Source organism: Myxine glutinosa, chromosome 10 (genome assembly GCF_964187855.1).
Source record: "Myxine glutinosa chromosome 10, kmMyxGlut1.1, whole genome shotgun sequence".
In the NCBI taxonomy this organism is placed as follows: Eukaryota; Metazoa; Chordata; class Myxini; order Myxiniformes; family Myxinidae; genus Myxine; species Myxine glutinosa.
The window spans coordinates 13656102-13671692 of NC_136270.1; the positions used below are offsets into that span (position 1 = coordinate 13656102).

The 15591-nt window shown below is 44.4% G+C and overlaps 1 protein-coding gene across 4 annotated transcripts in view; it reads left to right on the top strand.

Annotated features, from left to right (window-relative positions):
* Positions 1–14738, top strand: part of LOC137434223 (gap junction gamma-1 protein) — a 135876-nt gene extending 121138 nt beyond the window's left edge. For all 4 annotated transcript variants that reach the window (XM_068127013.2, XM_068127012.2, XM_078785351.1 and 1 more), the window contains one exon: positions 13019–14738. In XM_068127013.2, the coding sequence (XP_067983114.1) occupies positions 13019–13319 (301 nt within the window). In that variant the 3' untranslated portion in view covers positions 13320–14738. The remainder of the gene's footprint in view (positions 1–13018) is intronic.
* Positions 14739–15591: the final 853 nt, after the last annotated feature.

The window sequence follows — 15591 nt, forward strand, 5'->3', positions numbered from 1 at the left end:
AATCCAGATGCTAGTATTTATTAAATTTTAAGTGATACTTCACCACTAATAGAGATGGGGCCAAAAAACATATATATCATGATATCTCAAAACATTGTGGCCGAGTTATGACAAACCTAGGTGGATGAGTTGGTGAAGTGACAAGAACAAGCCGATTCGATTTTGGTTCAGATCCAGCCTATCAGTGGGATACAAAACATAAACTGTTCAGATTAGCAGAGGTGTGTGCTCTACCGAGTGACGTTCTAGTTACCTCTGCCACCAAAGGTGGATGGAGGCTGTGTATTCACCCCTGTCTGTTTGTCTGTCCTTTGTCTGTCTGTTTGTGGACGGTTGTGGACGGATTCGGACGAAATTTGGCAGAGATGTGGTGTATGTGACATTGATGAAATGATTAGATTTTGGTGAAGATCCGGTTCGGATCCGGCTACTAGAATTTTTAAAGTGATTCTTCATCAATGGGAGATGGGGACGAATACGATACATAGCAGGATATCTCAAAAAGTTGTGGACGGATTTGGACGAAACTTGGTGGACAGGTTGTGTGTGTGACGAGGAAGGATCGATTCAATTTTAGTGAAGATCTGGATCTGGATCTGGATCCAGCCAGTAGTACTTTTTAAGTGATTCTTCACCATTGAGTGATATGGCCAACCAGGCGGAGGTATGCTCTCTACTGAGTGCCGTTCTAGTTACCTCTGTCACAGAAGGTTGACGGAGGTAATGTTTTCACACCCAATCTGTTTGTTGGTCTGTGCACATTATATCTCAAAAAGTTGTGGACGGATTCGGACGAAATTTGGCAGAGATGTAGCGTATGTGACAAGGACGAAATGATTAGATTTTAGTGAAGATCCGGATTCGGATCCGGCTACTGGAATTTTTAAAGTGATTCTTCACCAATGGGAGATTGGGCCAAAAACTATACATAGCGGGATATCTCAAAAAGTTGTGGATGGATTTGCACGAAACTTGGTGGACGGGTTGGGTGTCTGACAAGGTAATTCGATTCGATTTTGGTGAAGATCTGGATATGGATTCGGATATGAGAATTATTACAATTTTTAAGTGATTCTTCACCATTGAGTGATACGGCCAACCAGGCGGAATATGCTCTCTACTGAGTGCCGTTCTAGTAATTACTCCCGCTAGGGAGTAATGCATTCGATCGTGTGTGTGTGTGTGTGTGTGTGTGTGTGTGTGTGTGTGTGTGTGTGTGTGTGTGTGTGTGTGTGTGTGTGTGTGTGTGTGTGTGTGTGTATGTATGTGTGTTCGTGTGTTTGTGAACAAGATATCTGGAAAAGTTCTGAACGGATTTGGAGGAAAGTTGGTGGGACGATTGCCCTTGGGATAAGGAAGAATTGATTCGATTTTGGTGAAGCTCAGGATATTATTCCGGATCCAGGAATTTTTTGAAGGATTTGTTACCATTGGAAGATAGGGCTCCAACTTGACCCACGGCGGGAGTATGCGCTCTACTGAGTGGTGTTCTAGTTTTTAAAGTGATTATTCACCATTGGGAGATAGGGCCAAAAACGATACATAGCATGATATCTCAAAAAGTTGTGGACAAATATTGACTAAACTTGGTGGATGAGTTAGTTCAGTGATAAGAACAAACCGATTAAATTTTGGCTCGGGTCCGAATCTAGATCCGGCCAATCAGTGGGTTACAAAACGTAAACTCTTCAGCCTGGTGGAGGTATGCTCTCTACCGAGTGCCATTCTAGTTGATGACTTCCCTTGCAGGATAAGGCCACTGGGCCCATCAAGCCTGCACAATGGTTGTTTGTCCATGCTCTATCCTTTTTAAATACTCACTGTCAAGCATGGAAGCAGCACGTACCATTTCCGAAGTCTTTTGTATGACTCAAACGGGGTTGGGTTCAAACTGCCAACGTTTCATACTCAGAGTGAATTCTGTAACCATTATTGCACTTTTAGTGTGGTATGAGGTGTCATGAAAAACAGCTCCCGTGCGATTTGCGTGCTAAAATTGATTTTTTTGCTTTGTTGGATTGATTTTAGGTCAATTTATTCGAAAATAATGGGGTTCAAATTTTCCGACCCCCGGACCACCTTTTATGGGGTGTTTTGTTTCCAGTGACCCCCGGGACTGACCATGCGACTTTCTCCCCTAACAACTGAGAGATTTTATCGATCTCGGGGTCGTTAGAGAGGTTTTCGATGACGCTAAATCCATTTATGATACTTTCGAAGCGACCGGAAGTGGCGATCCCCGACTTCCGGTTAGGTTCCATGCCAAGGTCATCCCCGACTTCCGGTTAGGTTCCATGCCAAGGTCAAGGTCATTTCGAAGGTAGCGATAAAACCTGGTCATATAGTACAACTCTGAGGGTTTTCATGCACGAGAAGACGGCTGAAGCAGTTATTTTTGCGATCAGACTGGCCAGTCACAAATAGATCTACGTTTTAAAGCCATTCTTAGTCAAATTTAGAAAATATTTACCGAAATAGCAAAAGTCTTACAAATGATATAAATACAGAACTATTGTGGCGGTTACCTTATGTGCAGGTAACCGCATGTGGCGGTTACCTTATGTGATTACCTTATTTGGGCATAATACATGTGCATGGGCCTTTTGGACTTGTGGTTGTGCGGACGTGACGCACGCGCGGTTTCCGGAGCCACGCCCTCCGAAGAGGGCTTTTGGCTTTATATAAGCATGCCGACTTCTGTTCGAGTTTAGTGTGCTGGATCTTGCTGTTACAATAAACCATCTTCGAACCCTACGAATGGCCTCGTTCTCTCGCCTTCCGCGACTCCTAAACTGGTGACCTCCGACTGCCCCCGAACGGATTCGGGGGCTGCGAACGAACACGGCAAGCGCGCCCTAGCCAGGGAAGCCACCTAAGCTGGTGACGCGGGCTTCTCCCGCACGGCTTCGGGCGCAGTTTCGAACGCGGTTTTGAAATGCCGGAGTTTCGGTAACGACGACGGCCATGACTATGAGGTTCGCGCACCGCGCTCGGCTCCTCCTCTACGACCGAAGGGGCGAACCTATTCCAAGACCCTCCGAAGGCACGGCCGCTTCGTCACCTTCGCGCGCACTGACGTTGGCGGAACGGCTGTTTCGTCACCCTCGCGCAACTACAACTACAACCGCAACTACTTCTCCGACCCTGCATCCTCGGGAGGCCCGCGAGGAACCTCGGCAGCCTCCCCCGAGGCCTTGACCAGCCCCTCGGTTGGCTCACCCGCTTTTCGCGTGCACCGCTCGAGCCTTCTCGGCACTGCACCCGTGACCTGCAACCTCGGGAGGCCCGCGAGGAACCTCGGCAGCCTCCCCCGAGGACTTGCCCAGCCCCTCGGTCGCCTCAGCCTACACATAGGCCCGTGGAGTGCATTCTGGGGGGACGTATGTGGCGGTTACCTTATGTGCATGTAACCGCATGTGGCGGTTACCTTATGTGATTACCTTATTTGGGCATAATACACGTGCACGGGCCTTTTGGACTTGTGGTTGTGCGGACGTGACGCACGCGCGGTTGCCGGAGCCACGCCCTCCGAAGAGGGCTTTTGGCTTTATATAAGCATGCTGACTTCCGTTCGAGTTTAGTGTGCTGGATCTTGCTGTTACAATAAACCATCTTCGAACCCTACGAATGGCCTCGTTCTCTCGCCTTCCGCGACTCCTAAACTATGTGTGTTTAGCTTGTTTAATGTCACAAAATATTTTTGTTTACACAAGTATGTAATAATGTAACACAATTCCTCTAAATTCTCAAGATAACACATCCGAGAATCATGCAAGATAATTTTGATAATTAAATAGCTTTTAAACTAAAATTACTGGACGGATTATTCGTCAAAATCTTCACTAACTATATCATTTCTTACCAAATGTACACAATTATCGACACAAGTAGTTAAGAAATGTAACACAATTCCTCTAAATTCTCAAGATAACACATCCGAGAATCATGCAAACGAAACTACTGGATGGATTATTCGTCAACGTCTTCGCTAAGTATATCATTTCTGACCAAATTTACACAGTTATCGACATAACATTTACATAGAGGAGTGCATGGAAGACCGTTCTTCCAACAACTGCATCTGCCTTTGCAGCTTGATTTACATTTACATTTCGTAAGCTCAATCACAGCTTTTGGGGCAGGGAGGTTGAGACATCCCACCGGAACATATAGACCTTTCTTTACAGTCCATCCATTTTGTTCAATAGAAGGCCGAGTCGGGCAGTTTGGAGTATATGATTTATCCCGCATGGCGATGTAATTTGCACGATGGATGTGGGGCAATAACGCAGCGCGAGTAGGAGGTAACATCTCTCCCTCTAAGTTTTTTGACCGAAATAGTTCCCATCTAAGCGCCGGTAGGGTTGTAGGACCGGTCGAGCAGTATACGCGACAGACAAACTTCTCCAAATCCTTGACCTGAGAGGGCAGTTCACCATTCGTCAGCGTGGTCGGGATAGGACCCTCACCAAGCTCCCGGAAGCAGCTGATGGCAGGATCATCTTCATCAAGCTTCATGTAGGCACCAACCCAGGTCTTCTTGGTGATTCCCATGAATTTCCCACCCCAGTCAGCACCAGAGAAATTGTGGAGTCCAATCAGTCCTTGACATTTCCGAAGACCTATTACTCCAACTCGGTCCACCACATCAATTTCGCGGTACTTCGTTCCCTTACCAGTTAAAAACTTCAGACGAGCTTGAGCTCCAAGACGACCACAAGAGACCAGGTCCAGGAGAAGCGTGAGGACGTCTGTGTCGGGTGACCAAACACATATGTATCTCTCAGCACTTTCAGCGATAGAAGCCAAGACTTGATGAGGTATCAGTGTATCAGCTTCTTCGTGTGAATGATCTTCAAAATTGTGACCCTTGATCTTGGTGTTGTACACGACGACTAGTTTGAAGGTATTGTTACCGGAGAAGTGTTCCAACAAACCCTGAGCGAACATAGAAGTCAGTTTACTCTTAGAACTTGATGCAGACAGAATCTCCTTTAGAGACATTGTGAGCTTCATATCTGGGTGGATGGCATATTCTGTGGAGGTCTTACTTCTCTTCTGGCGCGTCTTGTTCTTCAGAGTTTGATCCAGATAACGATCAAATACCACTCGAGCCTCATTGTAGCCTGTCATCATGTACTCAATCCGCTTGATAAATGCGTCTTGGAGGTCCGATAGCTTTCGCATTATCGTTGTTTTCTTCATACTCTGAACCACAGCCATGGCGTCAATGACAAGAACTCGCGATGGACCATCCGCCGGAGATATATCGAGAAGAGGAGGCGATTGAAGTGGTTGCCCCTTCGCCCCTTCAACGGCATGCATCAGACTGGCCTTGTCCGTCGGAATGTACAGAGACCCATCAACAGCGCAAAGGGAGCGGGGTAGCACTGACATCTCATACTCTCCGATTGTCTCTTCTAGTTTTGGCACCAGCTGAGGCCGGCTTCTTTGGATGATAAGAAATCTGCCGAGCAGTTCACGATCTTCACGCAACTTGATGACCTTATCACCAACGCGAACTTTAGTTTTCTCCATCAAGTTCGAAAAGGTTTTTAGCTTCAGTTTCTTCATTGGGTCCCAAACCGAAAGTGTTGATGTGGGCAGTAATCTGTCTTGAACGAAATCGTTAAAACATTTCTGTCCCTTCCCTGCAAATCGCAAGATATCGTTTTTCGCATCTTCTGGAACAAGGGCTGAAGACACCAGGCTCTTCAAAGCAGGCTTTACTGTAAACGGATTGCCCGCGCAATGCAACTCGATGGAGTGACGGATCTTCAGAGCGTTTTCTCTCGATCTCGCTGCAACTTGTCCCGAAAGCTGGTAATGTTCAATTCGCTCAGTAGATTTAGAGGCTTGAGGGAAACTGTTGAGATACTGCTTCACTATACGAGCGAGGTGAGGTGTGGTAGTAAGAAGTCGGTCTAGGACAGCTTCGTCTTGGCTCAATCCAACCATCCCGCCGTGACGCTTCAACCCTTTGCTCTCTTGCTCCAGGGCCTGGTCGGTGAAAAGATGAGTGAAGGGAACTTCTGATTTTGCCACAACGAAGTCTCCTGATTTCAGGGCCTCCCACGTAACTGGATCATCCTCTTCCAGAGCATTCATTTGTGCAAGATGGACTGGCATTAGGCGAGCATAATTCAGGAGATCGCGTGCGAAGAAATACTTGATGAGGTTCTCTAAGGCAGCCAAGTAACCTTCCCAGTCAGCTGAACGGCAGGCACCTATGAGATGCAAAAGACTTTCCACTTGCTCGAGGTACTGGTTGAGAAATTGAGCGAGCTCGCCGATGTTGTCATCTTCTTTCTCATGGGGATTTTCTGAGTACGAGGACCGGATGTCGTTGTAGATATCAACCATGTCTTGGCTACGGTCGTGGAGAGCTTTCTTGAGAGCAACGCATTGGTCACGAAGTGGTTCAGGTGGATGATCAGAGAAAATGGCGTCAAACTTCATCATCATGATCGCCAGGCTAGTCGTGATGTGGTACTCAACTCCTCGCTTGTATGCCTTGCCACCATAGACCCCACGAAGATCTGCAGAAGTGTATGTGCCGCTTTCAATCGCACACGTGTCAATGCCACTTCCGTCGATTGTTTTGCCAAGAGCGTGCAGGGCAGCCAACGCAATATGCAGAACGCCCGCTCGGAGAATCCAGTTGGTGTTATTCACTGACTGCTGAATCTTGAGGGCGCGGCTGTAAAGATCAAGATCGAGCGTTATGAGGGTTCTTCTCTCAGGACCAACCACAAAAGCAGATATGCCCTGAGTCAACATCAGAACAGTATAGAGGGTCGAGTAATCCGTTGGAGAAGTCTTGAATAGCGGAGCGATCACTTCTGTGTTAGTCGGGCTCAGACTCTGACAGGAGCATGATAACAGAAGAGATTTAGTAGCACCCCATGTTGGCATAACTTCTTCCTTTGCTAACTCCTTACCTTTAAGGATTCGTTTTGTCACTGAAAGAATAGGCTCGTCGGAATATCTGGGGTTTTGACCTGCGGTCTGACCTTGCAGTTCTTCAGTCTCTTGCTGCTCTATATTCTCCACACGTTGGTCATTTAGCTTTGCACCACCTCTGTCATCAGTACCGTAGTAGTTGGCAAGCGCCCAGGTGTGAGTGAAGTCTTTGGAAATCTTACTCCTCCGCTTTTCTAGATGGTAGACCTCAAATCGAATTGGTTTAGGTTTAATGATTGGCTCTTGCGGGTACTTGACTTCGAACGCGAGTGGTGCCGGTGCGAGAAGTTTCTCTGGGATGACAAGTGGTTGGTTGATGGGCTCGCCATCTTCTGCTCGCTGGTTGATCACGATCACTGTGCCATGGAATGTGTTCTGTCCAGTCGGTGTGTCTTCTAAGAGGTCGATGTTATCAACAGCGAACCAGATGTTCAATCCCTTCTTGATGAAATCAGGCAGACAAAATCCACCAGCCTCCTTCATTCGCTGAAGAACGCCTTGCTCTATGCGCTTTTCGAGATCAAGGAGCCTCTGGTAGTCGCTCCCAAGGTAAACCTCTGATAGGTTATTGACGAGGTTTTTGTCACCAACTCTGGAATGAATGGTGAGCGGCAAGCCTATTGAGAGGGGCGTCTGGGCAGTTTGCTGAAAGATTTCGTTTTGTTTTGGCTGATGCTTTACCTGGCGATCGGTTCGAGTATTCTGGACGAGAAACTGGCAAGCAACATCAACAGTTTTGTCCACTTGTGCATTGCGCATTTCAGAAACTTTGAGAACATGACGGCCAAATAGGAGATGAGTGAGGAAGAACTGGAGAAGTGGAGGATTCTCAAAGTCTTCAAACATTCCCCTGAACGACCAGCTTCGATGCTGCATTATCTCTTCCCTTAGAATGTTTGCCATGTTCTTCAAGTTGCCAACTGTGTCGTCGTTATCCAGCTGTGCAGACCTCAGTTGCATGGCCTTCCTAACCGCCAGTGAAAGAACGAGGTTGTCGGGCTCATTTTTGCGTAGTGATTGGACGAACTGGATATTCGGAAGCCGTTCAGTAATGAGCTTTTTCAAATGCTTGCGGTAGTTGGTTGTCTGATTGATCTCTACATTATACCTCTTCAAAATGGACAAATATGCACCATTCACTTCAGCCATGTTCAGAGTAAGATCGTCCGCAGTAAGAGTATTTTGGACGGAGAGAAGCAACTGTTCATCACATAGAGAGCCAATAAGCTGGGTATTACTACGATCTTTTCGCGTTAAAGCGCGCTGCGCGTATCGTAAACATTTCCTATGATAGTATTTTTCAAGAGCAGAGGCATCCCCAGCGTCTTCTAACTCGGACACGCAAGTTCTGATGCGGTCATCCTGAGTCTTGCGCTTTATCTCGAGGAAGTTTTCACCCATCTTGTCAGAGTAAACGCGATGGAGAGGTTCTGATATGTTATTAGAACAAAAGCTACATGACGAGAACAGACACACCTTTTCCTTCGGGATGGTTTTTGTTCTTTTAGGTCGGGTAGAGTCAGCCACACTGGAAGGTCGTCCAGGCCCACGCGCAGGGCATGCAGGAGAATCAAACCGGACTCGTTTAACCCTTAGCCGTTCAATCATGCTTTTGTTGACGATGGGTTTTCGACATTCACTATGATACCGTACTGATTTCCGTTCAGATTCACCTAAGCTAGCTAACCGATCTGTAAGTCGCTTCATATCACCCTGACCCAAAGACAGTCGCTCGTTAGCACAATAAATAAGTTCGCCAATCATATCAGGATTGTTTATCAGTCTCTTCTTTGATGTAGCTCCCTCATTGCAGATGATGCACACGCTGTTCTTCCCAGACATGACCTCTAGATGGTTTTGTACTAGTCTCTGTCAGCCTTCTTTCTGAAAAAAAAAAAAAAAAAGCCTTGAGCATTTTACCAATATTTTTTTGTCCTTATCTAGACAGGGCATCTAGATCGCAAAAATAACTGCACCAAACGTCTTCCTGTGCCTGAAAACCATAAAAAAGAGGTATTACATGCCTAAGTTTATTGCTACAATTGAAATGACCTTGACCTTAGCATCTTTGGTGAACGGAAATCTGGGATCGCCACTTCCGGTCGCTTCAAAAGTATCATAAATGGATTTAGCGTCATCGAAAACCTCTCTAACGACCCCGAGATCGATAAAATCTCTCAGTTGTTAGGGGAGAAAGTCGCATGGTCAGTCCCGGGGGTCACTGGAAACAAAATACCCCATAAAAGGGGATCCGGGGGTCGGAAAATTTGAACCCCATTATTTTTCAATATTTTGACCTCGAATTAATCCAACAATGCAAAAAAATCAATTTTAGCACACAAATCGCACGGGATTACACTTCATACCACACTATTTATTATTATTTGAGTTTCTCAATTTTCATTTTTATTATGCAGTTAGTTTTATAGCATGATCATTCTCACACAAGCCTTATTTGCTCTGAACACAGCGTACAATCTTGATCTTTCCTTGTGCTCATACATGTCCACCGGCATTGTTTATTGGACGATATACAGTCGTTGCCAATAATATTGGCACCCTTGCACTTTTTTCAAATAACTCGTAATTTTCTCAAAGAAAAAGTTTATATTGACAAAAGTATTTGGTCTCCACAATTCTTTATTTCACTGTTAATATTACAGAACCTTTGTTTTTGATTCAGAAATTAATATATCCTTTTAAATCAGGGAATAAAAAGAAAGGGCATTGACAAATAATTATTGACACCTTAGACTTAATATTTGGTAGCACAGCCTTTGGACAAAATAACTGCAGTCAAGCGCTTCCTATAGCCATGAATGAGCTCCCTACACCACTCTACTGGCAGATTAGCCCACTCTTCTTGTGCAAACTGCTCCAGCTTTCCCAGATTTGAAGGGTGCCTTCTCCCAACTGCTGTTTTCAGATCTCCCCACAGGTGTTCAATGGAATTTAGATCTGGTCTCATTGCTGGCCTCTTCAGAACAGTCCAGCGTTTTGTCTTGAACCATTCCTGGATGCTTTTTGAAGTGTGTTTGGGGTCATTGTCCTGCTGCAAGACCCATGACCTTCGACGGAGACACATCTTTCTAACACTGGGTTTAACATTGTTCTCCAAAATGCCTTGGTAATCTCCTGATTTCATGATGCCATGCACACATTCAAGGCACCCAGTGCCAGAGGCAACACAGCAACCCCAAAACATCACAACCTCCTCCATGTTTGACTGTAGGGAAGGTGTTCTTTCCTTTGAAGGCTTCATTTTGTTTTCTGTAAACATAGAGGTGATGTGCTTTACCAAAAAGCTCTAATTTGGTCTCATCCCTGCACAAGAAATTATCCCAGAAGGATTTTGGCTTGTTCAGGTGTGTTTTGGCAAACTCCAGTCGGGATTTCTCAGCAGTAGGGTCCTCCTGGGTCTCCTGCCATAGAACCCCCTTTCATTGAGTTGGCGACGGATGGTGCGAGTTGAAACTGTCGTACCTTGTGTCTGAAGGTCAGCTTGAATCTGTTTGGCAGTTGATCGAGGTGCTTTCTCCACCATTCGAACAATCCTTCACTGCAATCTTCGATAAAGTTTTCTCTTGCAGCCACGTCCAGGGAGGTTGGCTACAGTGCCATGGGCCTTAAACTTCCTGATAACATTGCGTACGGTAGACACAGAAACATCAATGTCTCTGGAGATGGACTTCTAGCCTTGAGATTGTCCATGCCCTTGTGTCGGACCTCCTGAGACAATTCTCTGGTTTTCTTTCTTTTCTCCATGCTCATTGTGGTATACACAGTGACACAAAACAGCAGAATGACTCCTTTTCTCTCTTCAAAATGGTTTAATGTGTGATTTTTATATTGCAGGCACAATTCCAAAGTAAAGGAGAATCACCTGCTTGAAATCTAATTATTTCTAACAACTTCTGAAAGGTGGCAATAATATTGTCCGGGCCATTTTAGGATTTCTGTGTCGAATAAGCTAAGATTTAGTAATTTTTTCAGCTTTTTTTGTTTTGTTCCACTGCAAAGCAAAGAAATACATTTGTGGATACCAAAAGGTTTTTTAATTTCAACAATTTTCTGGAAGAAATTTTGCATTATTTGAAAAAGTGCAATTGTGCCAATATTTTTGGCCATGACAGTAGTAATTGACTCCCAGTATGATGTGCGTACGCAAATCGATGAGCATACGATAAGACGATAAAACTTCACTCGTCATGCGATATAAATAATTGTCAAAACGGCCGTTACCGAAGGTGATCCGTTGCAGAGATTTTCTCGACTTCAGCTGAATTTTAAAAAATTGTTTCCCTCTAAATTATTTGCTGTATATAAAGGTAAGTTATAGAGGTTTTATTTCCTGTTTAAGCCACAGCAATGCAGTTTTATGAGAAAGATGTATATAACAAAGAGAGTGAGAGACAAGAGCAGGCAAGAGAGGGGCTGAGAACAGGGACATCAGGAGATCTGTGGAAGAGAGAGGTCTGGGGTGGGGTACACGGGATAAACCAGATGGACGCTACAGACTTTTTACAGAGACTTTTAGGAGGAAAGAAAACAGGTAATTTGAAGGAGGTGGGCTTGGGGTGGATTAACGTGGGTAGAAAAGATCATGGTATTGGATGGGGAGAAGATATGAGATGGTGGTGAACGGATTTTTTTTACTGTTTTAAAGACCTGGATGGAAGAGAGGATTGAAGAGAGAGTGGGAGATTGTTCCAGAGGTGGGAAAAAGAGGAATGAAGGAGTGAAGGTGAGCAGTGAGTCTTGATTATGGCAGTTTCACCAGAAGAGGGTTGCTGACAGATCTTGTACTTCCTGCAAAAATATTGGGGGGTGACAGAGGACAGACATCGCAGGGGATGTAAGGTAGGAGAGGAGTCAGTTGAAGACAGAAAGACCACCAACCTGCCTGCGGTGAGAGAATGAAAGGCCCTCAGTGTCAGCTTCATCACGGGTGATACCAATGATTCTAAAAGCTTTGGTTTCTACAACGTTAAGCCGAGCTACGTGTGAGGCAGGAACACCAACCCAGAGGGGAGAGCAGTATTCCACCAAGATGTAGATGAAAGCTTTGTATGTGGTGAGGAGCTCAGTAGTGCCAAGGAAGGACTTCGCACCTCGTCGGCGACTGGCTTTGGAGGCCAGCTTGGAAATGTGGTTTTCCCAGGAAAGATCATGGCAGATTGTGAGACCGAGAAGCTTGAGTGACAGAACTTCTTTGAGAGGATTGTTGAGAAAGTAGATGGGAGGGGTTTCCAGACGGTCTTTTCGGAGAGACACAGTAAGAGTGTGAGATTTGTCAGGATTGAAAGACATGTTCCACTTGTTTGACCAGCTTCTGATTTTATCCAGGTCTGCAGAGAGTGAGGAGGCTGCAGCCTGCCGATCTGAGGGTTGAGATATAGAGCGGCAGAGATATCCGATATCATCAGCAAAAAGATAGAGGATTTTCCAGAGTCGGAGAGATTATTGATGAAGATTAGAAAAAGCACAGCGCCCAGAACACTGCCATGAGGAACTCCAGCCTCGATGGGAAGAGCAGATGAGAGAATTACATTGAGATCCACACTACGATAGGAGAGGAAGTCCGTGAGCCATGAGTGAAGATTCCCAGTGATACCATTTCTATGAATTAACTGATTCGCCTGCTTTGGATATGGGATTTTCTGTGTATGCTAATTACGATATTCACTTCGTTATGCACAAGTTGTCATGAATGAAGAAATGTGAAAGGCTTTGCCAAAAGTAAGAAACAAACTAATATGCACAATTGCACATCATAATCATATTGGCTCACTAACAATAGCATGCAAACGAGATTATATCCAAATGTGCGCTATTTGTTGCCAGGAGTGAGATAGTTAGGGATGAAATCTGACCACGCACCTAAAAATATAATAATAAAAACCGAGCGGCATCCTTGAACAAAGTGTCTGTTCCTATCTTGTCGTCAAGGCTTCTTTGGACAATAAATAAACCAACTTGTCAAATGTTTTCAACAGTATTAGGTTATTGATGGCTGCTGATTGAATGACTATCCTTGGACTGACGTGCTTTGCAGGCTGACCAATGGAAAACCTCCACAACTTGCGACGGTGCAGGAAAGCCTGGATGTTTCTAACACCTCTGCTCCCGCACTCCCGGGATTCGCCGGCTTGTCGGCACTGCAGGAAAGCCTCAACGCGGTGCAGCAGCAGCTCGTGGTACTTTCACATGCTCGAGCCCCCTCGGCACCTCCGGCACCGACCACCATGGGCTCCGAGCGTTCCAACAGCACGGCCTCAGAACCGGTGGTGGAACAGAACAGGATGAATGCAGCGCAGGAGAAGTGTTGTCGATCTAATCCCCCAATATCTATCTGAACACCACCTAGCGATAGCATCGAAGAGCCTCTGAGAAGGTGCACTTGAACTCGATCAAATGTTTTGGCTCACAAAACGAGATGTATTAAAAAAGACGTAGTCATCAAATAAATGTAGAATCACATGTTCTCCTTTTCATATCAACTTTGAATCCAAGACTACATTTCATGGTTGGACACCAAACTAGCTTCCATTAATTTGTATTAAAGCATAATATTGTATGCAATGTTTGATAACTACGATAATTTATTTGAGCTTACTTAAGTTCTACTGTTTAATGCTTGGTTTGTTTAAGAGGATAAGCACTGAAGTTTGTTTTTGTTTATTTGAACCAAATAACTGATGCTGCTGTTACTTTTAATTTACAAAGTTGTATTCTGTTCTGTTCATTCCTGTATTAATTAATTTGTTAGTTTCCGTTATCGACAGTTTCATCAGTGTTTGGATGTCGGGGAGACATTTTCATTTCTATCAAAATGGACGAGTTGTAGACTTTAATCGGTTTCACCATTTTGATGCATCGATCGACGATCAGTTCTTGCATCTGCCAACGGGCCATGTGAGGGCCGCCATTTTGAGCACACTGTAGCTGGTTGTTGTGTGTATCGAGTGCTGCCTTATTGTCATATGCAGTGAAGGGGTAACGTTGGATGCCAAAAACTAATGTTATCCGTTGAACAAAAGGGTTCCTTTGAAAGTATGATGCGGGTGTTAACGGGGACGGCCTGTACTATGTACCAGCGGGGCCTCTACTTGTCGCTTAATGAAAAGTATTAGCTCTTCTTCAAAAATGCTGCATACATCTTTTTCTTGTTTTAATTGATGTTAGCATTCCACGTAACGTCATAGAAATCAAGTAGCTCGGTATTCTTTACAGAAGGAAAAACAAGGAAACTTAACACATTACATTCCTGGGTGTAAGAACCTGTTACTCAGCCGAACCACTTGTACTACGAGCGAGCATTATATTGTACTTGAATATTCAGTCGATCTTCATGTAGGAAGTTTTTGTATGAAGGTATTGGAGTCATCAAATGTCTATGCATTCCTTGTTTCCATGTTAAAATTTTCTAGTTGATCATTTTTGGATTAATAAATTTTTGATCTAATGAATTTCTTGCCTAAAATAGGCAAGTAAATGCTGTCTTTATGAGAAAACCCTCAACTGCAGTTTCATCAAATAACGCTCCTTATTCGTTAAATTGACAAGTGGGACTATTCCAACATTTGATTTGAATTTCCAATGTCTTGTACTATTGACGTTTTGTTTTTTTTGCTTATCTTTTAAGCAGATTATCAATAATAAGAGTATATGGGGATGATCATTATAGGGATTTAATCCAGATCTTGTGGATCAACAGGATCCCTGATGGCAACCCCAATGAATTCCTCCTCACAATAAAGCTTCTTAGTTCTTTATTGATGTTCTTCCTCAAAAATCATAAAAGTAAATGTATTCTTTTTTTCAGATATGAGTAGGAATTAAAAGTGTTCATAGTTGACTTTCATTTGGATTTTTTGCACCAGTTCTTGATAATGAAAGAAACATACACCCAAGGGGTTTTGGCCTACACATGTGTGATTCCAAGCTTACAGGGCATTGCTAAATGAACAAGCCTGGAGCCATGTGGGTATTTACCTTCTCCGCTCAACTCCCCTGAGTTCCAGGAGTGACCCCTGTCAAGTAAACAGGGGCCTGTGGAGAAAGCCACATGGCTAGCTGCAACCATAAATTGCCAAACAATGTTGAACTCTCTGAACTAGACTTCAAAAGGGACTGCCTGCTTCAAAAGGAAAGGGACAAATGGGACATAGACTCCTCAAAGGTCACACGAATGAGCCAGAATGTATTCCAAAAAGGATAAATACTGTGACTTTCTTCTCCAGTGAAGAAGATTTTCAACCACACAATGAGACGGAGCTCTGTCCTAAAGCAAAAAGCTGTAAAAGGGGCATCTGCCTCAACAATAATGCAAAATATACTCAGGACTTTCAGAAGAGAAGTGAAAGAGCAAAGCTCTACATAGGAGAACAAATTATATTCTATTGCCAAATGTATTCTGCAATTTAGGCATAGGGGAAGGAATGGAGGGGGTTTTATTGCCAAGTGTATTCTGCTAGCTTGTCCACGTTTTCCATGGAGAAGGAAAATGTTCGGTGGACCAGCTAGGAAAAAAAATCTCAAAAATAACTTAATTTTGAGACAGTCACGTAAGATCAACTTGGTTGCTTTTCAAGACCTCTCCAAAGACAGAATAAACGAGGACTGCAC